The sequence below is a fragment of the Stegastes partitus genome, unplaced genomic scaffold, assembly GCF_000690725.1.
Source record: "Stegastes partitus isolate 25-593 unplaced genomic scaffold, Stegastes_partitus-1.0.2 Scaffold952, whole genome shotgun sequence".
Lineage (NCBI taxonomy): Eukaryota > Metazoa > Chordata > Actinopteri > Pomacentridae > Stegastes > Stegastes partitus.
Window position 1 is genome coordinate 30185 of NW_007578683.1, and position 27837 is coordinate 58021.

The 27837-nt window shown below is 44.2% G+C and overlaps 1 protein-coding gene across 1 annotated transcript in view; it reads right to left on the reverse strand.

Moving 5' to 3' along the window:
* Positions 1-834: 834 nt before the first annotated feature.
* Positions 835-27837, reverse strand: part of hdac8 (histone deacetylase 8) — a 30883-nt gene continuing 3880 nt past the window's right edge. The window contains exons 5-11 of the mRNA XM_008294260.1: positions 27634-27746; positions 27383-27460; positions 27188-27296; positions 25812-25984; positions 24992-25086; positions 11906-12011; positions 835-932 (exon numbers count right to left, since the gene is read on the reverse strand). Coding sequence (XP_008292482.1) covers positions 910-932; positions 11906-12011; positions 24992-25086; positions 25812-25984; positions 27188-27296; positions 27383-27460; positions 27634-27746 — 697 coding nt within the window. The 3' untranslated portion in view covers positions 835-909. The remainder of the gene's footprint in view (positions 933-11905; positions 12012-24991; positions 25087-25811; positions 25985-27187; positions 27297-27382; positions 27461-27633; positions 27747-27837) is intronic.

Below are 27837 nucleotides of genomic sequence, written 5' to 3' on the forward strand. Positions count from 1 at the left end.
GTTTCTGCAGTGGAAAACCACCTAATCTGGATCTGACCAAAACTGGATCTGGACTGGCAGTCGGAACAACGCTAGTGACCTCAAACTACGTCCATGTCCAGTCCCTCTGGGGAAACCAGCTTCTCCTTCTCCAGTTGTGCCAAACCAGCTTAGAGCCGCTGCTTCTTTCTCAATCCGCCTCAGAGATCATGTAATCTTTGTTACTGTCTGTCCAAAGAGAAGTCTTTTCAACTTTCCCTGGATATTTTTCATTTACAACTCCAAACGCCGTCCAGATGTCTAATTCTGCCCACGGCGCGAAACTGAAATGTGGCTAAAATGTGTAACCGGCTATTTTCCAAACTTTTCCAGACTGTCTGTTTGTGAACTTTCCAAGTTTCTCTGGACCAGCTTTCCAGGACTTTCCGGACCTGTTCACGAACCGAGGTCTGGGGAGCGCGGCCGTCTGTCTGTTTTAGCGCTCATCGCAGCGGGGCCGCGGTCACCGTGAAACCCGACTCCTCAACAATCTGTTTTTCCGTTCAGCTCGATGCATCCCTCGAAACCAAACACTCGGCTGTAATCCAGCTTTACGTAGCCACACTGTACATACCATAAACTTTCGCAAACACACGCATACCTTCTCCGAAAAACAAAGAATTAAAAACAGTGAACATTGTACAGCAACCACATCGCCCTCCCTCCCCTCCCCTCCCGTCCCCTTATTAAACTGTTTTCCCCTGGAAACACTCAGCTAATGTTTTCCAAAACCTCCTCTCTTCCCCCTCCCTGGTTCGCTCCGTGCCTCGGGGCCGAAGGGGTCCGCTCCATATTGTCTTCATTAAAGCCGCCGAGCGTCGACCTGGTTTGGAAACGTGGTGTGTGGGTGTGTGTGCGAGTGTGTGCGGAGGAGGCTGAGGCTGCCCACTCCTAAACCACATTCTTTAAATTCCCTGTAAACAAGAGAGAGAGACACGAGAGGGGTGAGGAGGGGGGGAACGACAAACACATAAATTGGGAGGACAGAGAAGAAAGAGGGTCACGTTAAGGGAGTGAGCAGTATGGAGGAGAAACACAAACACACACCAAGATGCAAAACAACATCTGGCTGAGGTGCGCGGAAACACGAGCATGCAAAGCGGCCGATGGATAAGGAAATTACAGCGCCGGGTCCGTTTGCATGAAGACACAGATTGGTTGTAGCTGCGCTGCAAAGCGGAGCCGCAGGTTGACTTGTTTGTCTTTGGCCGTGTTAAAAGGCCAGACTGAGAAACACCAACACGGACGCTCGGGGGATGAGTAATTGCCCTGACGCAGCGAGGGAGGATGTCCTGTTTGTCGGCCATTGTGGAGCTGTCAGTGGAGTCCTGCCGGCTTCTGCCTGCAGTGACAACAAGTTTTATCGAAGACCGAGCGGGAACAAACGTTTTCCAATACCGGCATGTGTGTTTTTTCCTCCGATGGCTCTGTTGGTTTAAAGCTGCCCTCCACACGTATTAAATTCTACCTGTGTGAGCAGGGCGCTGTAACCAGGCCGCCGGTGGACAAAACACCCCACACATGACTTTACACCAGGGGTCTCAAACTCCAGTCCTTGAGGGCCGCAATCCTGCAAGTTTTAGATGTTTCCTTCTTCCAACACACCTGATTCAAATGATCAACTCATCATCAAGCTCTGCAGAAGCCTGATAACGATCCTGATCAAGTGAATCAGGTGTGTTGGAAGAAGGAAACATCTAAAACTTGCAGGATTGCGGCCCTCGAGGACCGGAGTTCGAGACCCCTGCTTTACACTTTTCAGTTAAACCCGTCCTTGCTTGATAAGCTTTTGTTTACCAATCACACCCTCACATTTAACGGACCGCTCATCATGTTTAGTTCCATCCATCCATCCATCATCTATACTGAATCCTCACCAGGGTCGCGGGGGGCTGGAGCCTATCCCAGCTATCACGTTTACCAAACAGATGAAATGTTTTTTTTTGTCTAATACTATTTTATTGCAGATTAAACAAAGTGTGGACTCAGAGACAGGCTTCTTCATCTTCACTCTCCTGCTGCTTCCAGTTCGAAGCTTCGTAAACCGACTTGTTTCTGCCACACGCATGACTGTGGAACCCAAAGACGCCTGATCGGATCCGTTTGACAGAAATGTTTCAGCTCAAACTCGGCTCCTAAACAGACCGCTCTCTATACCCAGAGCTGTGCCTTCAGGCTCACATCACGCACTCCCAAAGATCAGCAGTGACGATCACAGACACTCGTTTATTCTCCGTCCATCCAGATTATTAAACGCTCTCTGTGCAGTTGAATATCCGTGAACTCTGTTCATCCACCGCAGTGTGTTTCATGTATTTTCTGCACATGTCTACCCAGAAATCGGCTCGAGTTATGTGTCGTTACTGTTTCTTATGAGAATAAGGACCCTCAAGAACAAGGACCTTGGATTTTCTTGCTAAACAAACAAGCATGAAGCTGCGTCTGGAGGTTTAGACATGAGGTACGACCAAACAGTTGAAGACTCGTAAGTTTTTGGTCACGCCTCGTTTTGTTTCAGACCACCGGTAAATCAAAAACTGCAAATAAAATGTATTTCATTTTAAAAATACCCGATGACATCAGGTGTCTAATGAGTCTAAACAGAAAGTCGTCGACACTCATCATCCTTACTCCAGTCTTTAATCGTATTTGTTTGTGCCGCCTGACTACAAATACGTAAACGCACATTTTTAAAAATCAAATGTTGGTTTCTATTTCTTCAAATTCTCTGAGCTGCGGCCTTACACCTTTCCGCACATGTACTTGTTGAGCCAACTCTGTCTTATTCACGCCAAACTTCCCATCGCTCTTGCAAACTCTTGTATCTTAAACTGTTTTTAGTCCAAACATGACCCAATAGCGTAATTTCCACTCAAACACAACAGCGAATCTGTCGTAAGGTTGTAGCTCATTGTGGTTGCGTTGTGCGTTTGGATAATGTGATGACTTTTAGGACTTCCTTAAACTATTTTCATACGCACAAGGGTTGCACAATGTCATCAGGACGTCATCAACATCAGCCAATACATGCTTTAAAATGAAATCAGCCCCAAATGAACATTGGTGGCAGGTAATCAGCTTCGTTTAAACATTTTACATAAAGAATACATTTGTCTTGTTTTCCCATTAACTGTGTACATTTGCGTATTAATATGTTAACTCCACTCCAGCAGGGACCTGATGTTCTCTTCAATTAGGTGGAAAACACACATGAGCACATACTGGATAAATGCAAAACTCCAGAGTCGTCCATAACGCGTCCACTGTAGAGACCCTGAAGCAGTGGCTGCTGCTGCTGACTCTCAGGGTCAATGGCTGCACACAATGCATTTTTTCCCCCTTCTGTGACAAGGGGAAACTCAGAAACCGCGATGTGTGCCAAAAACAGGAAAAAGTGCATCAGAAAAGAGGAACAGCAGTCACAAGTGGGCCCTCAGCAACAGGATATTTGCTGAACAACGTTAGAAAATTGATTAGAATCTGGCTGTAATCGATTTCCCCTCGTCTTTCATCTCCCACGCCTCTCTTCCTGGACGAGCTGGTCCGAGGCAGTTTGAAGACGTCAACGCAGAGCTTTGGGAAACGTGCGATATTTTACAGATTAAAAGAAGAATGTCGGCTATGATGAAGCTGCACACGGACTCCGTGTCTGCTGCTCTTTGCTCTCCAGATGTAGAAACTGTGTGTCGAGGTGATGAGCGTCCACGGGGGGCTCCCATATTTACTACCTGCAGACGTTAATCTATCACGGCGTCCGAGGCGGGAGTTACACCGTGCACGTGTGTGTTCCACGTCCTGGGTGTGCAGCTTTGTGCGTTTTATTTACTGTGTGCGACACGACGAGCTTCTTGTCAGCGTCGGGGAGGATTAACGAGCAGGATGTGAAGATGCTCCAACGTTTCCCCGCCGACACACACTTTAAAGAGTCGCACGGAAACGCTGGCAGTTTACAAACTAACCTCACGCTGGCGACACCGAACGCACAAACACACACACAAGAGGCCTCTGGGGAAATCACGGCACCAGCCTCGTAAACACCGAGCTGTGAATACCCAAACAGCTGCTGCAGGCCCGGACAATCACCTCGTAAAAATCACATTTTAATTAATAAAGTCTCGCTTTGCGTGCGTGAGAGGGGAACGGTAGGAAAGACTGAGCAACTCCTTAATGCCTTTCACACTCGGAGGATCGTGTGTCATTTGTTTGCGCGGCCACATACTGTATGTTTACTGAAAACATATTAACTGGACGGTTTATGACGATAATAAAAGCCGACATGCTTTTCTGATGTCTGTGACAGAAACAAGTTTATGGCTTTTATAATTTCTGAGACATGAACCGACTGCCAGTAAAGGCTTTTTAAGGACTTTCAGGCGACACTCGTGGCGTGGCTCTGAACGTCTGTCCAACACTTTGTCTGCCCAAAGTTTAAATTACAATTCAATCTACAGAGACATTTTCACTTTGGGCCTGAACTGAAAAATAATTCTTTGAACAATTTACTGTCATCTTGCAGATTTTGTCCCTGTTTTGTTAAATTACATTTCATAGTAAAAATCATACAATTCCACATTAACTGGAACAAATAATATCCCCATCAAGACAAAAACACCAACATTTTTCTAGCTGTTGCTAGTTTAAATAAAAATAATTTATATATTTTTCATTAACAGTTATAGATTTTTAAATGTTGATGTAGTGTACGTTGGTGTCGCGAATTTAACAGACTACAAATGTAAGAAATTCAATGATAAATGTCAATAAATGCCTAATTTTTACAGGCTGAGAATTTACAGAATAATTCATGCAAACTAACAGACTATCTCTGAAACTCAAAGATAAACTTTTAGCAAAATAAAACTTTACAAATAGATGTAAATAAACGTATAGTAAAAAAATTCCATCAGGTGCTATTATTATTCAGCGTAATATGCTAAAAGTAGCATCCAGCCATTAGCGCGACAAGATGCACATGCAGCTGCTTTGTGAACATGTAATCTGTTAGCATCCTGCTTTTAGCAAGCAAGCTAGCAATATTATATTGCACATTTGAAAGCAGAAGCTATGAAGTACACTAGAGGAAAATGAAAATTGGAAAGAGACAGAAGGACATATAGAAGACAGAAAAGTCCAGTGGAGAACAACTCCTGATGAACTGGAGGCTGAGAGCAGCTCAGAGGGCTGTTGGTCTGTGTGCTGCTCCAGGTGTTAACGAGACGAGATAAACGAAGCAGTGAATCTGAAAGCTTCTCATGAAACTACAGAGGGGATAATAAGAAGCAGTTATTTGACCTTTTGTCATCTGAGGTAAACAGAAACACGGAGTTCATGTTTTAAAGTAATCTAGCAGAACGTGGGACGGGATGAGTCCGACTGGCCGTCGCTGTGTTTTGTGGGATGAGGTTGCACCGTGTTCCGACAGAAGCCGCCGTTTTTTCTGCTGACCGTTGAAAGTGGAGCTTGTGAAAATGAAAACCTGACAAGGTTTTACTAATGCGAGCATTTTTACATGCTAATTAGAGGCTGACAGTTGACCGCAGACTGCAAGAAGGATGGACGACATCAGCCGGGCGAGCGGGCATGAGCCAAACTGAAACTCAAAAATCACTGATGTTTGCTGGGTTTGAACTTTATCTATCCACAAAGGCAAAGAGGTAAAACAGGCACATAGACAGACGACTACGGGGATAAAAGCTGCTTGGAGCTGCAACAACGGAAGTCAAAATAAGCTAAAATATAAATAAATGCAGAGGTCGTCCACATTGTGGAGGCTTCTGATCATTCATGTGGCCAGCTTCAGAGCACACAATTATCCTTCAGTTCTTTATTCACCTGCTGGGTGGTTGTTGGATCACCTGGTGAGACATAAGTGGCACCTGGGAGGAAGCTTTTGAAATCGGAGGTGGAGGATTTGAGTGCTGTCCTTTATGAAGCTCTGGGCCTTTATCATGACCTGCTGCTGCTGCAGACAACAATGGCAACGTGCAGACGAAGGAGAACAACATAAAACTCTGACTTAGCAGGAGACGTGTTGGATGGGTTTGGGGACAATGAGTAAGTTTAGTTTTCTGAGGAAGCACTGATGTTGGTTACGGATTCAGGGTGTTTTCAAAGATGGAGCCGAAATATTTAGAGCGATCAGCAGCGTCCTCGCCGTGTCTGACCGGGCGGCTTCCTCCTGAGGTCAGCCGCCGCCTCATTAGTCTTGGTGACATTCAACTCCAGCAGAGATTTGTCTGGCCGTGACGTTACGTCACAGAGGAGGAGCGTGGAATCGGCTAATTCAATAAAGGTGACGGATGGAACGGATGCTCTTACAGGAGAGGGGAGTCGTTTGTTTTGGGTTCATTAATTGATGCTATGAGGAGGGTGTGTGTGTGCTTCATGACTGACAGCTGGCCTCAATGAAGCCGCCGTGGAAACTCCTGCAGCCTCCAGGAAGTGTGTCAGAAGGTGCTTTATTGTTTATTTTAAACTGAGCTGATCTCTAGTAAACTGTACTAACTGATATTTTGTGGGTTGCGAGGAACCTCGGCTGTTTTTTGGTGAGTTAAGTTTAAAGGCGACTTCATTATTGAACTAATTAGAATAATAGGAGTACAGTAACGGCTAAAATAAATAAAATGGACACATAAATATTTAAAGCTCAATACTTTGAGAGGGTGGTGCACCGACAAGGTTTAGCTGGAAGACACTGAATGCTGTTTGGTTTTTACATTCATTTGTGTCATTCCATTAAAAATAATCTGCTCAGAACGAAGCCATGCAAAGTTTTACCTTCGCACGATGATTACTTTAACAGTTAACGGCCCTGAAAGTGCTGTTTTTGTTCCTCATAACTTCATCAGTACAGATTATAGATTTTAAATTTTCAGGGCTGAAAAACACAATCGAGTTCTGATTAAAAAAACTACAGCCAAATCAATTTTATATGTTAGAATCTAAAGCTGAAATCTACTTTTTATTCAGCACAATTTATTCTATAACCAAGCAGAGCATGAATATTATGGGATGTATCACCGATACAAACATGACATAGAGCCACAGAAGCCATCACTGGTACCCTGGATGTGTTTCTGTTTTCTGATAATTCACCAGAGAAAACTTGTAAGACGGAGAAACAACACAAGTGTTCACATGTTTTCAATAGTGCTTCGGTCAAATCCTCGTTGATCAAACATGTTTAGAGCCTGACAAGTCTGCCGAGGTTCAAACAACCCACAGAACATGCTTCTTAAACTCGCCTCCTTTAGGACAACATTCACATCTTCTGCTCATCCAGATCTAAGTCGTGCAAAGTCGCCCCTCCGCTCTGTGCATGTTTGCATAATTTGCTACTTGTACAAGCAACAGCACGGTGGATGGACGGTGCATGTGTTTAAAGTTATCCAACATATGGGCTGGGCACATGACACATGCTGAGGAAAAATGAAAAGAGAGAGAGGATTGTGGAGATTACTGCTTTAAGATTCTTTAAGAAGAGTCATGTCAGCAGACGGAGCAGATGTGGACAACGAACACACACCAACGTGCAGACGCTCTCGCACCGTCCAGTTTCTCAGGGAAACCAGTGTTTGTAAGCAGCGCTCCGCTTCCAAACCAGAGAAACACTTATCCACCCCGATGATGTCATGTGGATGTGTGTGTGTGTGTGTGTGTGTGTGTAGACTATCCTTACGCTGAGTTCATGTGTATGCATGAGTTTAATCAGACACAGACACAAAAGACAAACTCTCATTTTTAAAAGACTGCAAACTCCTCACTGACATTTTTACGTCTCGCATGTTGTGTGGAATTTCTGACTCAATGTGAGATGACAGAGCGCAGAGGTTGTTAGACAGAAGCGACAGAGAGAGAGAGAGGAAATAAAGAGAGGCGACATAAAACAGATGTGACAGGTTGAAACCAGGACTGGAAGAAAGAGGAGAAAGTCCCTGGATTCACGCTGCAGAGGGTGAGAATGAAAAAGAAACCAAACACACAGGATGCACAGCAAACATGCACATTTTCACTAATTCTAAGTCGTGGACGCTCCAGAATTAAATCATTTTACAAAATAAAAAGCCAGTGAACACACACACACCTAAAGCGCTTGATGTTCAAACTCTCCCTCCTCACTTGGAAGTGAAACGGGATCTGATTAAGCACAGAATACGCAGATGGGACGCATGCATTTCTGTCCATCTTTGGCTTGTCTGCGTTTCATTTCTCCTCCCTTTCATTCTCTGTTGGCCCTAATAAAAGCCGTATGACTGGAAACCAGCGAAACTTTCAACCCCTCTGGTCGTGATGATTTAATGCGAGCCAACAGACCAACTGAATTTCGGCAAATAAACTCCTGTTCCCCTGATTTGATGTGACCTGGAGTTTTTCAGAGCGGAGCGCTTAATGCTGTTTGGATAAAGCGTCTCCGCGTCCAACAGGCTTTTTGTCATTTGCCACAGTAAGATGACCTGCTCTGTTCGAACGTGTGCAGTTTGAGCTGCTAATTGATCCCATGTCCGCTCTGCTGCGCGTACAATTTGGGAACACACGTTTTCCCCTCCGTTCTGGCTCTCCGTTCACGCTGAAACAAAGTTTTCCACCAACAAAATGGAGCTTTTCAAACGTCCTCCCCAGCGAGTAGATCTGACAGCAACGGTCCCACCTCAGCGCAGCCTGGACGACAAAAACCCAGCTTAGAGGCAGAGGAACTCAGGAGGACGCCAACAGTTTTCTATCAGATTGCTGAATTTGTTTTAACCGTGTTTTCATCTCTTTTGAAACACAAGCATGAGCTGGATATACATTCAGAAAGAGCACGCAAAAAAATTCATCTCACCTCATGAAAACTGACTCAATCAATATTTTAAAAAAATGGGGAACCAACAAATAAAAAAGTTCAACTGTATATGTTGAGTTAAACTGGCTTAATGCTACTTTACGTTATTAATACAGACACTGAGCAGCCACAGCATTAAAACCAGCTGCCTAACATTGTGAAGGGTCGCCCTCGTGTCACCAAAACAGCTCAGATCCACTGAAACATCCACTTTGTTCTTTGGTATCAGTCCCCGAGACTCTGGCAACAGATTGTTTAAATCCTGGAAGCTGTGAGGCAGCGACTCGAGGGATTACAGACACTCCATCTAATTGAGATCTGGGAATTCAGAGGCGACACCTTGAACTCTTCATCATTTTACCCAAATCATTCCTGAGCGATGTTGGCAGCGTGGCAGCGACAATTATAGAATGATATAACAGAGCTGGCATGAAGGGGTTTAGGTGGTCCAATACTGACATACCATACAGTGTGTCAGAAACAGATTCAGCATTTCCTGATACACAGGATGTCAAATGCTAGAAAAACACCAGCCCGCTCTCGTTTTCCAGCATGTAAGCCGGCGAGCTTTTCCGGCTGTTCTGACCCACAATCCTCTCTGTTATGGAAGATACGTTGCATACATGACGGTGCCCTGCAGAGAGCACAAACCGCTGATTTCACACCACAGACTGTGACGGTAACGCTGAAGCAGTGTGACCCGGGTGGATGCACACTGCAGGCAACAGCCAACAAAGTGTACGGTTTGGAGCGCAGGGAATGTTTGAGTCCACATGAAGGACGCAGGACTGAAGGTTTCCCAGCAGAACGCTGTCCAGAGCATCACGTCTCCTCTGCAGGTGAATGATCCTCACGCTGAACAGTTTCCCTGCACATCAAAATTCAACCGCAGACTGTTCACTTGCTGCCTAAAATATGACACCTACTGACAGGGGCCACCTCAGCGAAAGAGTTCTTCACTTCACCGGTCTGATCGGTGGATATGTCACAGTCCAAATTAACTCTGCCGAGGCGAGATTAAAATTTTGATTCGGTCTTGGCAAATGTTAAATCTGCCTCAGCAGGTTAAAAGGTGCTACGATACTGGAGTGACTGTATAGTGGTCAGTTCAGGCTTTTTCTAATCTGTCAAAATACACACTCACTTATTGGAGTGTCCATGTAAAGAGCTTTGCCGTGCTGAAATATGGAGTTCAGTATAAGTTCAGTTTAAAACCGACATGAACCAGATGTGCATGAATTCATTTCTCAGATTTGTGGATTCAAAAGCAGCACGACGATACCGTCAAGTAGAGAAACCAAGACGGTCATTCCAGGAAAATCAATGAGTTCCTTCCTGACCTCCTCAGAATCAGCTGATTCTTTACCTTCAGTTCTACCTGCGTACTGTGAATGTTTTCAGAGTTACAGAACCTTGATGTCTCGGCAGGTTTAAAATTTGACCACACCAAATTAAAAATCTGAATTAAATCAGAATTATAACATTGATTTCAGGCTGCAAGGTGACTCGGTGGAGAAGAAGGTCGCGGGTTCGCGTCCCGGTGAGGACACCCAGGATCTGCGTGGAGTCTCCATGTTCTCCCCGTGCAGTGTGGGTTCTCTTCGGGTTCTCCGGCTTCCTCCCACACAGTCTAAAAACATGTTGAGGTTAATTGGTGATGCTAAATGAATGCGTGAATGTGAGTGTGCTTGGTTGTCTGTCTCTAAGTGTAGCCCTGTGATAGACTGGTTACCTGTCCAGGTGAACCTGCCTTCACCCTGAGTCAGCTGGGATAGACTCCAGCCCCCCATGACCCTAATGAGGACCAAGGTGTATAGATGATGGATGGATGGATGGATGGAGTTCACCTAGACAAACTTAAACTCCTTCTTACATCATAATGACATTTTAATCCTCCCTAGGCAAATTTTAAATTTACCTAAGAGAAATCTAAATTTTAGTTCTGCCTGGATTTTAATTTGGACTGTGACATATATTTGGATCCATGTCCTACTGTAGTCGCTCCTGTCATCAAGTTTATGAACCACTGCTGTTTATGCTTTCTGTGTGTAAGAGCTCAATAGATGCAAATAAATGATTGCATTTATAGATTCTTGCTCACTCTGTCGAGCAGCAGAAGCAGGGCAACGTTTTCAGTATAAAAAAAAAAAACCTGACATGCTGCGTTGAAATTAGGATTATTGGAGCTAAAATTTTACACGTTGGTTGATGTTTTTCGAGGTTTTTTGTGGTCTGGGAAAAAATAAATCCGCAATCTTCTGTGGCACAACACTTTTCATCAGAACGCTCTGTGATGTAACCGGCCCGGCTGTGACCTTCCAAGAATCTTTTCAGCACCTTTTATTCAGCTAATAACTCTCACAGACCAGAACCAATGAGAGCTGTGTTAAATATAGCATTTCACCGATGGAGGGAAGGGAAGGAGGATTTCCTGCCGGTCCGTGGTTAACACTTCTCTACACCGGATCCTCGAAATCGTGGCTGTACGCGACATAATGTTCGGAAAATGAACCCCTCCTCGTGGGCCGTTTGTGTTTGGGCGAGTTCCTGACCTCACCTCCTTACAATAATTCTCCCGCCGCTCAACTTTTCGCCTAAGTTTCACCCTGCCGGAGGATTTCTCCTGGGAGCTGCGGGCTGTCAACGCTGAGACCAAAGGCTCTGCTTTAGGCTCAACCACAACGCTGCACACACACACACACACTCAGGGATGTACATGCAAACATAAAGGCACGTATCGACAGAAAGATGCAAAAAGAAAAACACCACATGTATGGAGACTCTGACTGAGAGGGTGTGGATAACAGACACACACACAAAAGGATGTTCAGAGCAACAGGGAGGAAACAAAGAGAGCAGAAGAACAAGACAAACCTTCATCCCACACAGAGACGTATGGAAACAAGAACAGACACATGAAACCGCACATAAAAAGAGCCGTGCAGAGACAAAAGGGCTTCAGGTGAGCGAGGGTTCAGTGCGACACACACCTGTTTACGCTCCACACAGACAGACGCACCTGTGCATCACACACACACCTACACACACACACACACACACACACACCTTTGATGGTGCTGATGACCTGGTCCAGGTGTTTGGTGTCGTTGCGGTCTGGTCTACAGCTCGGGCTGATCTCCAGCGAGTAGTCTGGTCCGTATTCTGTAAAAAACTAACACACACACACACACAAACAGAGATCACATCACAGTTTTGGGATTTTTAAAATAACGTGTCGGTTTTTTTTTTTCCACAGTCATACTTTTCATCCATCACATCTGCACACAGTCGCTGCAGCGCAGCGCCAAAGTACACTCTCTCCTCCTTGTCTCTTTTTTTAAAGAATGCAGCCGCTTTCCTGGAAAAATTCGAGCTCCGCTTGGACTTTGAAGAGTTGGACTGAGAGACTGACTGGTGATGAATATTTACACAGGCTTTCAGGGATCATTCCTTCAAACAAGAAATTGAAATAGATTCAAAACAGTGGTAAAAAAAAAAGTAAAAAAAATCAAGCAACATTTTTTTTAACCTCTCCTGAACCAACTTGTCTTCTATCTCTAACTCTTTGTGGTTGCTTTCATAGATCGTCTCGCTCATATTTTGCATTGTACACGTGTAAAATAGAACAGAGAGCAGCAGTGTCAACACTGGGAGCACTAAGCTGGAAGCTTCTGCACTTGTTGGCTGAAATAGAGAAAAAAGGGATGTGAAAAAATAAAAGGTGGAAATTATCTGTGAGGTAGAGCTGCTCGATTATGGCAAAAACCAAAAACTAAACTAAATCATGATTATTTTGGTCAATGCTGAGGGAAATGATTACTAACCGACTTTTTAAACATCTATTGAACATTTAATTTGAGCACTGAATTTCCTTAAACTTTAAATATGACGAATTGAAAAATAAACATATAAAATACGACAGTCATGGATGTTGTGTTGGTTTGTCTTACATCTGAGTTACCATAAATAAATAACTGGGGGTTCGTCCACCGGGGAACCTGGAAAATATAATATATGTTGAGCTGTAAAATTGCGTTGGGAGACCCACGGTGACAATATAAGGTGTGCATCCAATAAGTGCACGGCTCTGGGGATGACTGTAGATAGAAAGCTGCACCACTTTTCCTCATCCAGATAGATGGTAGCAGCAATCACTACAAAACGAGAGGTTGCTGATCTTTTATTTGTTTGTTTTCAGGGCTGCTTGTTGTTTTTGTTGCTTGTGTGTTGGAAGCATTTGGCTCAGGAGCACCCTTGGCTGGGATAGTTTCCAATACAGATGTTTGCAGGTGTATGAGTGTCCACCACCACCAGCGTGCACAAGAAGACCAGTCAGCTTGGTTCAGACAGACAGAGGAGACGCTCCAACATTACTAAATCTCCCTGGAGTTGTATATTGTGGTGCTCAAACTGTGTTATTTTGTTTTTTGGTTGAACCTTTAGTAGTTTTGTTCCAGTGTTCCTGGTAAACATGGACACTGAGCGTACATTAAAAATAACAATACTAGTCGGTAAATTTGGCGGTACATTAGGGTTGTTCAAAAGCTGAAAAAGTGCAAAAAAAAAAAAGGTTTAATTAAAGGAGCATGCTGGCTGCAGCTGCCAAACCTGTAGAGGTAGTGCAGGTTGCAGTGGCAGTTTCAGATTCTCCATTTAAACAGTATATGTAACAGGAGATGGAAAAAAAAGAAGCTAAAAACAGGAGATAAATCAGATCTGCTCACACAAGCACCTTCACCAAACGCTGCACTACTCCTGCAACAACATGTCAACAGCTTAGAGTAAAGCTATGATGGCAAAGGAGCATCCCAGCAGCTCGTGCAGGTGGGATTGTCATTAGTTTTGCAGGTTTTTTTTCGACCATTAAAGTTCCACTTTTGATGGCGTGAGATGAAAAGTCAGTCGATCAACAATGTGGACGCAACCCGTCCTGAGGGTAACCGGCATGTCTGCACGTAATTACACGAAAATCCTTCTAATAGTTGTTGAGACATTTCACATTAAACCACAAATGTGAACATCATGGTGGCGCTGCAGGAAAAGTCAGGGGATCATTAAAGTGATTAGGACTCATCCTCTGGGCTCTGGGGATCTCTGTGCAGAATTTCATGGCGATCCGTCCAGTATTTGTTGAGATGTTTGAGTCTGAAGCTAAGTGGTGGATTGATTAACAGGCTGACATCGCCCATCCCCGGAGCAAAGAAACAGCTCAGCACTCTCAGATGGACACATGTTATTTATATTTTCTGAACCCGGTGTGTTGTCTGGGAGTTGCATTAACACAAACAAATGTATGAGGCAGTCAGCCCCGTCTGGTTCATGCACAGAAAGAAAATGTAATGCAGAACACAGAAGAGGAACCACAAATCAGCCAGAGTTCTGCTAAGACAGCCTGGGCCTCACCAACAAGAGCAAAAAAAAAAAAACAAAAAAAACTCTGAGATGATTTCAACAAATACCAAAGGCTCTGCGGCCAGCGCAAAAAAAAGAAACAGGTGGAAACCCAGAGAGCGGGTTCAACCAGGAGTTAAAACCAGAGCGCGTCAGTTGAAAAAAATGTATTTCCAGGGAATTTGTGAGGCCGTGACTCAGTGCCATGAGAGCAAAACAAACTCTGAGGCCAGACCTGACCACAAGTGCGTCAGTCCGTTTGCAGCGACTGTTGTGAAAGCCTTGGACTCTGAAGATTCAGCAGAACACGCCGAGCGAGCCAAGGTGACTGAGGCCTAAAACAAAAGAGCGAGTCTCACAGAAAACGGAGAGGGATTAAAGAGCCCGTATTACGGTGTTCGGGTTTTTCCATTTCCTTTGCCGCGTTATGTAGCTGCTTCTCTGCGCACGTAGAAAGCTCTGCAAGCGAGTCCTCACCTAAGGGAGTTCAACTCTGCTCCCCGACTGCCTGAAACACCTCGTTCGAAGTCCAGACTTTTCTTCTGTTACTTATCCACGTCACCATTTAACACATTTGCATAACTCCTGCTTCCCGTCAAACTGAGAGCTGCATGTGCTGAAGCTCCATCCCTAGAACTGGTAGAGTCTGGTACATAACCAAAGTTGCCCGAAAAAAGACAGGAGCTAAAACTGAGCTTTCAGACTGATTGTGAGAAGATGTGAACATGCAAATGTATGGTTTCTTTAAGAGCAGTGTTCAGCAGGTCTTCAGTCTAAAACTGAGGGATTTAAATGTTATGAAAACAGTATTATGTGCATAAAATGTCAGTAAATTGTGGGAAAAAATGCTGGTTTTGTTTGACCAGCAATGAAAAACTCAGAAATTTTCAAATGATGGTGGTTGTGTTTTGATGTTTGTGTGCATCTTACTTTATCAGACCAGAGGAAACAACATACAAGCATCAGTTCTGCTGAAGATGAGAGCGACTGTCGTGTTGTACAAACTGGGCAGTTGTGGGAAATATCTCTTGGTTTGTGTTTCTCTTTGTAATTTGGCTGAAGCTGCACCTGCACAGGTAGTCTGTATCTATTTCTTTCTGAGTACTCCAGCCAGCTCGTTAGTTAACCTCTCAAAAACCAGGAAAAAGGCTTGACTAGGGGTCTAAAATCAGGACATGATGTTTGCATAAGCAAGAATCTACTATTTAAAAATGTTATTGCAACATCTTGTCAGTCTGTCTGACTGATGCTAAAGCACGTCCAAAAACGTCAGATTGCTCGTTTAAGTTGGCGGATTCATTCAGCCAACATCCCATAATGATTTCTGCGCCGCTGCCACGGTCATTTTAAAGACGGACGTATCTGGTTTTGAACTCTTGAGCGGATTAGATGGACGTCATTAGAGAAGACTTCAGAACGAAGGCGCACACAGCTGAAGCGAGCCAACGTGCAGCAGGAGTATACGCTTGTTTATCTGAAGACAAAGACGACTCTGTCTTTGTTTAACAGGCCTGTGTGAGTCAAACTGAGGGAATGCATGCTGCTGTGTGTAGTAAATGCCTGCGAAGGTATGAGAGCGTACATACGTGTGCGTTCAGTGTAATTATTTGTGGATATTTGCTGGTGTGTTGTGCGAGTGCATGCATCCAAAAGTTAAAGCCCTGTTTTAAAGTGTCTGTTTCCAATTAGCCCCGATGAGTTTCTGTCTTACCTCCGGTCTCAACATGAGAGCAGTTACTTAACACACACACACACACACACGCTTGCACACATACACTGTATTCCCATGAACCCAGTGCTCTGTCTCCTGCTGTCCAGCAACACACAAAAACACACACAGACACACAAATCACACACTCAGTCTCCTGCTGGCTGCTTGTTTGGTTTGGATGACCGTGGAGAGGAGAGAGAACCGAGAGAAAGGCGAAGACACTCCTAACGAATTTCTGCAAAACGTTCCGTTATTCCTGAAAGCACAGAAACGGACGAGCGGAAAAGCTGTCGAGTGTCGGAGAGAAAACGAGGTTAAAAGATAGACTTGGAGCAGTGACGCAGCGCATCTACGTCACCTGGGCAAGGTCAGGAGACAGAAAATACCCGCTGACTGGCTCCGGTGTCTCTGGCAGAGACACTCAGGGAGATAAATAGGAAAAGGTCTCTGGGTATTCTCTGCGGTCTTTAACATGGACCCTCTGCACATCACTCATGAGCTTGTTTGTACGAGAAACACTGTGTTAAAGCACATGTTCATCTGAATGCAGCATTCACTAAAAGTAGAGTTTTAGAATGACTAGTGGTGCAGATAATCATATACCTGCTTGATTAAGTCAACTCATGTATTCCTGTAAAATTAGGAGCATTAGTTAACAATAGAAGCTGACTGAACACTAAAGCTGCACCACATATCTCCTCAGCATCAGAATGCCCTGTGCGTAAGGCAAACTAACTCTTTTTGCTGCTTCACACAAAAAGAAAATTCACACGGTCCTCATTTTCGATGACTAATCTTAAAACAAAGCCTGCCTGACAGAACGTCATTTACTCTGATTTAGGAGCTTTTTCTTTTAACTTCATTTAAAAGACAGAGTTTGTCGACTCGCAGGCTCCACATGTGCGGAGTGGAACGAGCGAGGAGCAGGAGAGAAGCAACGAAAACAAAGATTTGCTTGTAAAGTTGTGGAGGAACATTTCAGCTACAGGAAGGACGATGTCGAACAAAAACTGCGAGTCTGTCTGCGGCGTCGTGCAACTGTTGCCTCATTGATATGTGAGCTGTAATACCATCCCACACCTGTTTTTCTCAAGCTACAGTCCCAGAGCCGTGTGAAAGATGCAAGCTGAAACAAAGCCGTCACAAATGGAGTGTTATGCAGCCTCGGAGGATTTGTGGTGCAGCCGGACAACCGAGCCCAGCGTCAGTCTGACTGACTGCTTTAATAATGAGGGCTAACTAGTACAAAGATCCTGATTGCATACGGCATTTCTCCCAGATGACCGTACAGGTAAGAACACGCATGTGGGCTGTCAACTTCAACAACTGGACCAGGCTGCATCTTTCATGATCTCTGCGATATGTCTGTGGAGATTCTCAGTAGGAATCCAAAGCGCTTCAATGGAAATCAACTGGACCTATTACTTGGTTCCACGAGGATGTTTCGTCTCTCATCCAAGAGCCTTCTGCAAGATGGAGAAGCTAGCAAGACGGGTGAAAGCAGTTTTAAGGAATTGGCTCAAAGATGAGAAGTTCCAGGAGTGATTATCTGCTAGAAACAGCCGTTTTCCACTCGTAAAATGTGCTGAAAAATCTACTCACATAAAAATCAGAAAAGCAGCGATGCTACGCTGGTATTTGAAGAACTGAGGCGGCAGCGTAGTGTTATGTGTCTGCTGTCACCACGTCCTCAGCTCAGACTGCTAATGACGGACGCGGCGATAAAGTTGTGGCCTCTGCTCAAACAAGTGTTTTATTGAGTGCTGTGGGTTCTGCACATGATAAGTCGGCACCGCTCGTACAAATCAGATGACAGCATCAAGGGGATGACTCACGGCGTGAAAAGACATTCACATGTGGGAGCGATCAAATGGCACACATACCTAGATTTGGTATTTTATTTATTTATTGAAAGACAAGCGATCGTATAGATTCACTCCTACATGTGTGTTTGATCCGCTGAGGCGTTCAGTTTTCTGTGTTTAGGTTGTAGATTTGACTTTAAAGTAAAATCCTGTATTTGTAATATGTGCAAAATACCTCCTTGTACATGCACACATTCATATTTGTGCATTATTGAAGCTTGTGTGTGTAATATGTACGAGCCTGTGAGAAAGTTTGAGCATGTTCGTGGGCTGTTAGCATGCAGCAGCCCATCTGTGGTGTGTGTGTGTGTGTGTGTGTGTGTGTGAGAGAGCATGTTTGTTTTTACAGCGGTCAGCAGGATCTGCGGCTATGAAGGATGCCGGGCTGCACAGCGGAGGGGAAAACGTCTCGGGAAAACAAATGGACTCCGTCTGCTATCAAGCTGCTATCTAATAAATGTTTTCAACAAGGAAAGAAAAACGGCCCGATGCCCAAATCACGGTCACATCGCGCACGTACGCCGCTCTGCCTCTGCCTCTGCACTCTCCCTCACCCTCCCTACCTTTTCATCAATCCATCTTTCTTAGACTCATCTGACAGCTTTCCTTTTAAGGCGCGCCACACCAAGATTACCGCTCGTACGCATTCAGAACTCTGGGAAACCGAGGATATCAGATCATGCTGTTTTGCTGCACAGTTTGAGTGATGCTGTCACACTTCTGAATCTCGCCACGCTCCATCGTGTTACACACTGTAAATACGAGCACAATGCATCCAGTGTCGCCACATTCACGTTGTGTAATCCGTTGAAAATGCATCAAAACAGGCTGATGTGTGAAAGCACAGTGATGTGGTTTCACAGTCTCCTCAGTTGAAACTACGAGAACTAAATTACGACCAAATCCAAAGTTCAAGTATTATAAATATGTGGATGGTTGGTTTATAAAAACATCTTGCCTGATGGGAAAATAAAAATGAGGACAACATGAATGATGATCTAGGATCAAATAAAATAAAAAAAAAGGCAAAATTACACCCTTTATCAGAGCCAGAAACTGGAAATGTGAAAAAAAAAAAAAAAAGGTCAGGCTTTCAACTTTCTGACAGTTGTTGAATGAATCATGTGTTACAGGCAGTTCAGTTGGAAAAATGTAAGTTTGAAGTCCATCCATCCATCATCTACACACCGCTTAATCCTCACTGGGGTCATGGGAGGCTGGAGTCTATCCCAGCTGACTCAGGGTGAAGGCAGGTTCACCTGGACAGGTAACCAGTCTATCACAGGGCTACACTTAGAGACAGACAACCAAGCACACTCACATTCACACCTACGGACAATTTACAATCACCAATTAACCTCAACATGTTTCTGGACTGTGGGAGGAAGCCGGAGAACCCGGAGAGAACCCACGCTGCACGGGGAGAACATGGAGACTCCACGCAGAAAGACCCCGGGTGTCCTCACCGGGATGTGAACCGGCGACCTTCTAGCTGTGAGGTGACGATGCTAACCACCGAGACACCTTGCAGCCCAAGTTTGAAATCATTGCATTTAATTAAAATCACATTATTTTACGTCCTATGTAAGAATTTGCCAAAAATAAACTTTTTATACCAGATTCTGTCCAGCGGTGATTGAGCTGTGACCGACTTTCACGTGAGAAAAGTTCAGAGACTTCCGGCTGAACTGCAGGCAGTGTTTACAGAACAGAGAGGAGACGAGCATAAAAAGAAATGTAAAACTTAAGTACTAAAGTATTTAGAGCCACCGTTCTGTTTTCCAGCAACGGCAACAACTGTGGACTCTTTGGAAGATGATGTTGATTGCAGGCTTTTTTAATGACTGATGGCATCGTGACAGGATAATCTGTCTGCTTCTAACCACAGTTGTGCTGTTTCATTTTAAATAAAGATCAAACAGAATTAACGTACTAATCAGCTACTTCAGGCGCATTTTCTGTGTCACTTCGTAAACAGACATGCTTCCCCGGGTCACACACACTCTATCGCCCGGCGATGTTTCCGGCAATTGAGCCCGTGACTCTGGGAGCCGACACATCCCTGACGGCAGCGAGGGGCAGGACAGGAAGGGGCTGCAGACAGGAAAAGAGGAAGTAAAGAGGCGGGACGCTTCCCCGCTGCCAATCTGGGACCAGAGACGTCCTCCCTTCCTGTGCGGCTCTGAGACGGACACACATTTGTATTTACTTCTGTTCCTCTCAGCAGAGACGAGGGGAATTCGAGCGAGCCGTTGAGCAATCCTGATAAACGTTTGGCTGCGTCTTATCAGCTTGTATTGTGCCAGCAATTAGGAAAACAAAAAAAGGAAAACAAATACTGACTACTTTGCTGTCCAGACATTCAGAAAATACTTTGAATATTACAAAAGTCGAAGAGAGACAAAGGCAGCCTCTCTTATTTCAGAATTATAGGCCACATGAGGAAACACTCTGCAGTTGCATAACGGATCTGGTTTAGTTTTATTTTGTTCATTCTTCACAAAAAAAAAAAATCATTATTTTGCCAGTTTGTATTTGTTTCCTGCTTTTTATTGCAGGACAATAACACATGTAACAGAAGCGTGTTTTAAATCTACTACTGTTATCCGGAAATGAAGCCTTTTAGACTGCTAATATCACTTTAATTCAACTTTATTAGTGTTAGTTTGAGGGTGTTGATAGTGTTTTCTCACATGGAAATCCAATTTTATTGACTTTAATTGGGTTTAGTTAGCTGCAGCTTTAAATAATCTTTTTTTAAACTGAGGGTATAACTCAATTAATGACAACTAACAATCAAATATTCACAATAAAAGCATTTAAAGCCAAAGTATTGTCATAAACGTCAGATGAAAGGCTACCTGTGGACAAGCCTCCGCCAAAAAAAACAGAGATAAAAGGAGAGCCTTGGAAGTGGGAGTCTGCAAATCAAGTAAACTCTGGTGCCACAGCTCTGTGGACGTTCAGCCGGAGACAGGAAAGAGACGACAGACAGGCAGAGAGCGGCAGCAGTACAGAGTGTGACAAAGGATATGAGCTGGATACACAGCAGCAGCAACAGCACGGCGAGCCCACGGTCTGCACGTTTGCCCGCTGAGGCAGCAGCAGGGCAGCCGCAGGAAGTTTGGACGTGTGGTTTGTTTTCAGTCAGAGCAGCGAGCCTGAGACGGACTCAGCTGCTGGGAAATGACCGAGAACAGAATCGGGGAACAGAGAGGGTTTCGGGCGGAGCGGAGTTAAAGAAAGGTGGATTCTCGCTGCTCTGACTTCACACGAGTTCATGTCGCAACGCTAAGCTTGGCTAGTCTGAGAGGATGCAGGGAATTATAAAGGTATTACTGGTGGAGTTTCAGCAACATGTCAGTGCTCCATCATTTAGTTAGCTCAGGAGCTCATTTAGCATTTTAACATGCTAATGTTTAGCCTGCAACAGTTTAATAGTAGTTCATTAACATATACACTTTAATACTCACTAAAATCTAAGGTGGTGAGCCATTAAAGCTGCTTCCCTGCCATCAGGAGGGTTCAGCGTCTTGCCCAAAGGCTCTCCGTCAACAGGAGGTGCGGGGGATTGAACCACCAACCCTGCAGGTAGTGCCGCTCTACCAGCTGAGCAGGTTGTTGTCGGTCTACCTACACAAACACCTGGCCGTGCTAAAAGCTTTGGATCAATTATTCCACCAAACGTCACCTGTTGCTCGGACAAAAAAGATGCAAAAGTAATTTGAGGACATTAAGATGTGAACAGTTACATGCAAGTATTCAGGATATAATGATTTAAATGTTTATCATTTAGAATAGTAGCTGGAAGAGCTTTTTTTTTAATTCAACAAAATTATAAGTTCACAAAAAGCCAGTCTGTTTTGGTGTTTAATGTGCCAATAAGATGAATCTAATCCAAAGGCAAGCAACAGATTTGGGCCAGCATTCGATGCAAACACAAGTCTGGACACATTAGTTTTGCATCTTTCTTTTTCCAAGTAACAGATGCATTGTTATGTTTTTGTGCAATTAGACGGCATCAGTGTTCTTAATCGTACATCAAATGAAGTTTTTTGTTGAATTCAGAGAATGCTTTAATGGGACAATCCCAGAAACAACCTGGAGGAGGATTCAGAGGAGTGTTTTAGATCCTGCTGTGGTTTTATATCATCTTGTTCACCATCACTTCACCATTCAGGGAATTTTAAATTGTAAAACTCTCTATGCTGCCAGCAATGTGGACATCAAGTAAAAGCACCTAATAACAGCAGGAACAAATCACTTTCCCATAAAAAACTCAACATGTCATGAAGCCAATCTGCGCCTGTCCAATCAGAGACATTAACTAACCTTTGACCCGCGTGGCTATTCTTAGTTGCCCCACATTGTTGCCCTCCGATTCACACGCAGATCTGCTGCGTCGCTATCACACAATAAGGGTCAATCAGGATCAGCTAACCGCTAACACACAATACAAGTCAGCAGCGAGGGTTAATGACTTTCAACCTGGCAGCTCGACTCGTGGTCCCAACTACAAAAGCCACTTTTACTTGTGTTTTCATAAGATATTGGAGCATAATAAGTGTGAGTCGAGCAGAGCCATTGTGTGGTTTATCTGCAGTGTAATATTTTGTCTGGTAATCAGCGAATATTACGGCACTATTGTTGACGTGACCGGCCCGCTCCGACTAATGTTTGTGTTCTTTAGACTACTATTTTTAATTATTTCATGCAGCTCCAGAAGGCCGAACGCTCACCCTCTCGGGCACTTAGGAAAACACGAGGTTTGATTTCAGTGAAAACAAACACTTTCAAACTAAATATTTAAAACCACATGAACACAGATTTGCTTGAAACTGAGATTTAAGCTGATAAAACAAACTGAAAGTGCTTCAAGTGGCTGTTTTTGGATGTTTGAAACCGGAGACAGTTAAGGATGCTGCAGCTCGAGTCTTTTTCACACAAGAGCACACTTTCACTGGTTTTCCATGTGAGCAGCAGCTGTTTAGTCCACATGGGAGGCAACTTATCATACAATGAGGCACATGAAAATGCTATAAAACAGGCCGGAGCATTATCCGAGCGTAATGAATGTGCGTATTCATGTGGTTTTGTCTACAGTGGAGCAGCGGGGTTGAGACACTCACACAAACACAGAGGGGGTACAAAGGTAGTTTTTGTTCCCCCATGTCGCTGGAACTTCAGCTCTGCTTGGTCATCATGGATAAATGCCCCTCTTATCGGGCAGAGAAACACACACTCTCAAACGCACACACACGTTTGCGAGGCTCTGCAGTTGTACGACTTCACCGGAAAATCACATTAAAGATATATTACATCCTAAACGGGGCAAAGAACACATAAGCACTTTAAAAATCAAGTTAGGAAACGGCACTGGGGGGCTCCTACGGTTTGGATTTGAGATAGAAAATGTGTGTGTGTGCATGTGTGTGTTCATCATCTATGGCAGCTGCCTGCACTGATAGTTGCTTTGTTTTCAGTGAGTGCTCCTTAATGAGGTCAAAGGCTATTTAGGGCCACTGGACGCTGACGAGGAGAAACAAGAGGTACCTTCATCTCGGCCCGAACACACACATACACACACACTGAGGCACTCACAGCTATTCATTACATTTGACCAAGACAAGGTCCAAAAATCAGCGGCTGCAGAAAGAGGCTCTTTGTGTGTGAGCGAGTGTAGGAGCAGGACAGACAGACTGATTTCTATTTGCAGAGAGGACGGCTCGATTTGATTTAGCAGTTAGCGTAATGAAGAAATGAGTCCTGTCTGTTACTAAAATAAACTCCAGGGACGCTTTGCTTCCTCGCTAACGTAAATGCAACGTGCGTTTGCTCACATTTTTGTTTGTTTGCATCCTCACTTTGACCTAATTAACCAGATCGAGTTGGTACGTTCACTTAGTCTGGGAATAAACGAATCATCAAACTGCAGAGTCACAGAAAACTGCAGTGCTAATCTTTATTTTGGAGAATCATAAACCTAAAAATATTGCCAGGTAAGCATAACTACTTATTATATGATACAATACAACAAACATTTATATTGTTTTAACAACATAATTATATGCTCTCATCAGACCAAATTCTCATTGGTTGGATAATTTCCAGTGTTCATCAACAGCCCTCCAGTAATATTCTGTTATTTCTGGCAGCAGGATGAAACAGACAAACTAAACGGACCTCGTCGAGGATGCTGGGTTCAACTTAATTATCGTTAAGTTTAATGAAGGTTTAATCGGCTCCAAACTAACTGACATCGTGTCAAAGAAGTCGACAGCGTGGCTGCATTTTAGTGTCAACAGCAGTTTGTGTATCAACAACCAACACGTCAGATCATCTCCAAACAGCAGACTAACTTGTCTCGGTTACAGTTCTTGTGCTCAGATCATAAGTCGATATCGTTTCTATTTTTTAGAACTCACATGATTATGAGCAGCCGAGACGCCTATTATTAATTTAGTGTAATATTTTGAGGTTAAACTGATTTAATAAGCGGCAAATGCTAGTTTATTGTGTTTATTTATCACCGATTGAGGCTAATAAAAGGTCACTGTGGCCCATTAAGTTATTCAATAGATGTAATTTTTTTTTTCAAGACATGTTGAAATGGTTTCAGTCGACCAAATTTCCTGCTAATATTGAAAACTTTCTCGATAATAAAATAATGTTCTTTTTTTTGAGCACTTGAACAAAACTTTATTGTGACAATAACCTTTTATTCTTCATTCCAACCAAACACAAAAACAACCATTTCCCCCAACTAATGACAACAAAGTCGCCACATACATGAAGGGAAAAAAATCAATAACTAAGCCCTTAAAATTTGGATTTTTCTCTCCTTTAATAACACTTTTGCGCCCGTGTGGCACAAAAAAAACTGACCTTACTGCCCAATGAGATGGAGTGAGAGGAGCCAGTGTTTAATGCAGCAGACAGAGAGGAATTGTCAACACTACCGCCGTCTGACTCACCTGGAGACAAACCCCTTTATTGAGAAGCGGGCGGCCATCTTTGATTAGATGGAGTGACTCAGCAGACAGTGGACACAAGGGGGTGTGTTTGTGTCTTCATGTGTGCGACAGTACAATGAATGAGCACATTTGTGTTCATGTGGGAATATGAAAATGTGTGTGACTGTGGCTTTGAGAGGCAGATTGTGTGTGTGCGTGTGTGTTGCCATACCTCGTGGTCAGGTATTTCAGAAGAAAGAGTCTTTCCCAGCACTGCTGCCGTCAGGTAGGTCCAACAGCGAGCTGTGTTAGCCAGGTTATAACCTCCTGGTGAGAGAGACGGAGACACCGATCAAGAGAGCGCCATTATTTTATGGTCACGTGCTGCATATATGTCTGACAATAGTGCCATGAAATGTCCAAGTTTGTGGGCGACTGTTTTACTTCAATTAAACCTGCCACTTGTGAGGATGAATAAACAGGACGTCTAGGTGAAGACGTGGTTTGAAAGAAGAGATGAAATAAATCAGCTTAATGTGTAACACTGCAAAAAAATATCGGGAGCTACCGTGACAAAATGTTTGAGCAGAGGAGTCACGAACTCTCACAAAAGACAACAGAGAAAGACGAAGAGGATGGACTCGAGAAACACCGAGAGGAGGACAAGAAGCGAGAGAGGAGGATGTAACAGAGAGAGAAAGTATGTAGGACAGAGAGGGAGGGAGAGAAAGGAAGAGAGGTGGGATTGTAGTTGAGTAAAATGGCTTCATTGTGTCGTATAATTAGTAGCTATCATCTGGCCAAGGGCTGAGGAGTCTGGAACAGAGCGCTGTGTGTGTGTGTGTGTGTGTGTGTGTGTGTGTGTGTGTGTGTGTGTGTGTGCGTATAAGCGAGCGACTCACTGAAACTCAACAGCAAATACAAACACACACACACAACAGACGTGCTACACTATCAGCAGTTCATTTGGAGTATTTTAAGTGCACATTCACACATATGGAGACGCGCTAACAAACCTACAAATCAGGCAGAATAACAAACACGCAGCGTACCTCCACCCAGCAGCAGTGTAGGTAGCTGCCACTGCAGGACGTACTGCAGACACTTGCCCACCCCCACCGGGGTCATGTTGAAGGAGCACATGGGGTCGCCCGCCATGGTGTCGGCCCCCAGCTGCATCACCATCGCCTCCGGGTTGAACTGCGCCCGCACTTCCTGCATCACACTGTAAACAAACAAGACGGCCGTAAACACGCTGCTGCCCGCTGATGATGCGTATCCATCAGGAGCCGGCGCCGTCCGATAAAACGCTAAAATGCAGCTGTGGCCTCCATTAACTGAAAATGGACAGTTTAGCTAATCGGAGGAGATGGAAAAGTCATCCGCTGTCAGCTGCACCGAGCACAAGTGAAGGACACGAGTTGGTTTAACGCTAGTTCTGTCAATTCAGATGCTCAGATGGGAGACATTAAGACAGTTAGAGAAGGCAAACTGTGTGTGTCGAGTACATAAAGTTGGTGATGCAAAACACCAAATCCTAAAATATGCTTTTCTGTTTGGTCCTGGTTTGCTGCCAAGTGTTGATTAGAAAATTGGTTGGTGTTTTTTGCAGAGAATATTCAATGAATAACATTCATTTCACTTTAATTTGGCCAAAACTACAGGGATTTCCACATATTCTTCACTATGGGATGCTATCTTCCTGTTTAAATGACTGCAGTTTAAAATTTCACAGCTCTAATGTGCAGCTGTTGGTTAGAAATAATCTGCTGCAATGAGAGTCACTTAAAATAAATATATGAACTTGGATGATTAACAGATTTCCAGCAGCATTCTTCTCTTAGGCAGATGGACTTCCATGTAAAACATTCAAAAGATTTTCTACAGTCTTTAAAATCCTACACCTCTGTGTGTTTCAACAAACATGTTTTTATAGCCAAACAAAACTACATCAAGCTCGGTGTCTCAGCCGATCGCACACAGTTGACGGGATTGCTGCTCGCCTGCTGCCCAGCCTTGTTCTCTTTTGCTCAAATATAGATTTAACGGCTTCATAAACTTCCAAGACAGCAGGGACGCAAACTTCACATTTCAAAACAGCCTTAAAGGTCACGTTTACTGAGGAGCACTGTACAGACGTTTGCTTTTTTGATTGTTCAGTCCCGGGAAAAGCTAGAAAGCCCCGTGTTTATGCCCTCACAATGGAAGGATTTCCCTGCTGAAGCGTCCTTGATAAAACGCTGAAGTCGCATTTGCTCCACTCCTCTATGGATGACCCTGACCTCTCTTGGGGTGATGTGGTCGCGAGAGGGAAGAGAACATAGCATTTCTCCTCAGGGATCCGTAAGGAAAACACATCTTAAAGTTTCCTCCGAGTTCCACGGGGGGATTGCGTTCCATGTGTGTGTGTTTTTGTGATTGTGTGTACCTGGTAAAAACCTGGTAGTATCTGTCGTCCTTGATGCCGTCCTCCAGCGGGACGTTCACAGCGTACCAGCGTCCTTTACCCAGCCCCGTATCACACAGGTCGCCCGTGCCTAAACAAATACACACTTATCTAACACTGCCACACAATCCAAGTTATCACATTAAAAATCCATCTGAAACTTCTCCAAGGACCGACCTGGGAAGAATCCAGGGGAGAACTTGTGCAGAGAGACGGTCATGACTTTGGATGTGAAGCTGAAGGCGTCCTCCACACCTGCAGAGAGAAGATCAATGATGCTTTATGGGGACGTTGTTCTATACGTGCACCTACACTGAAACTACTGTGGGGATCAGACAGACGCAACCTGAAAATAACTGATAAAAAACATAAGTCAAACTGCCCTCTAAAGTCAACACAGTTTTAGTTGTTGTTGTTTATTTGTGTACCATCTCCATGATGTAGGTCAACGTCCACATAGAGGACTCTCTCGTATTTCTCTCTCAGCTTGAGGATCCCCAACACAGCATCGTTCACGTAACAGAAACCCGAAGCCTCGTCCCTGGAAGACACACGGAGAGAAAAGGGCATGGTTGAAACTCTCTGCTTTACCTGCAGCGCCCTCCTCAGGCCATTTCATGCAACTGAAGGTC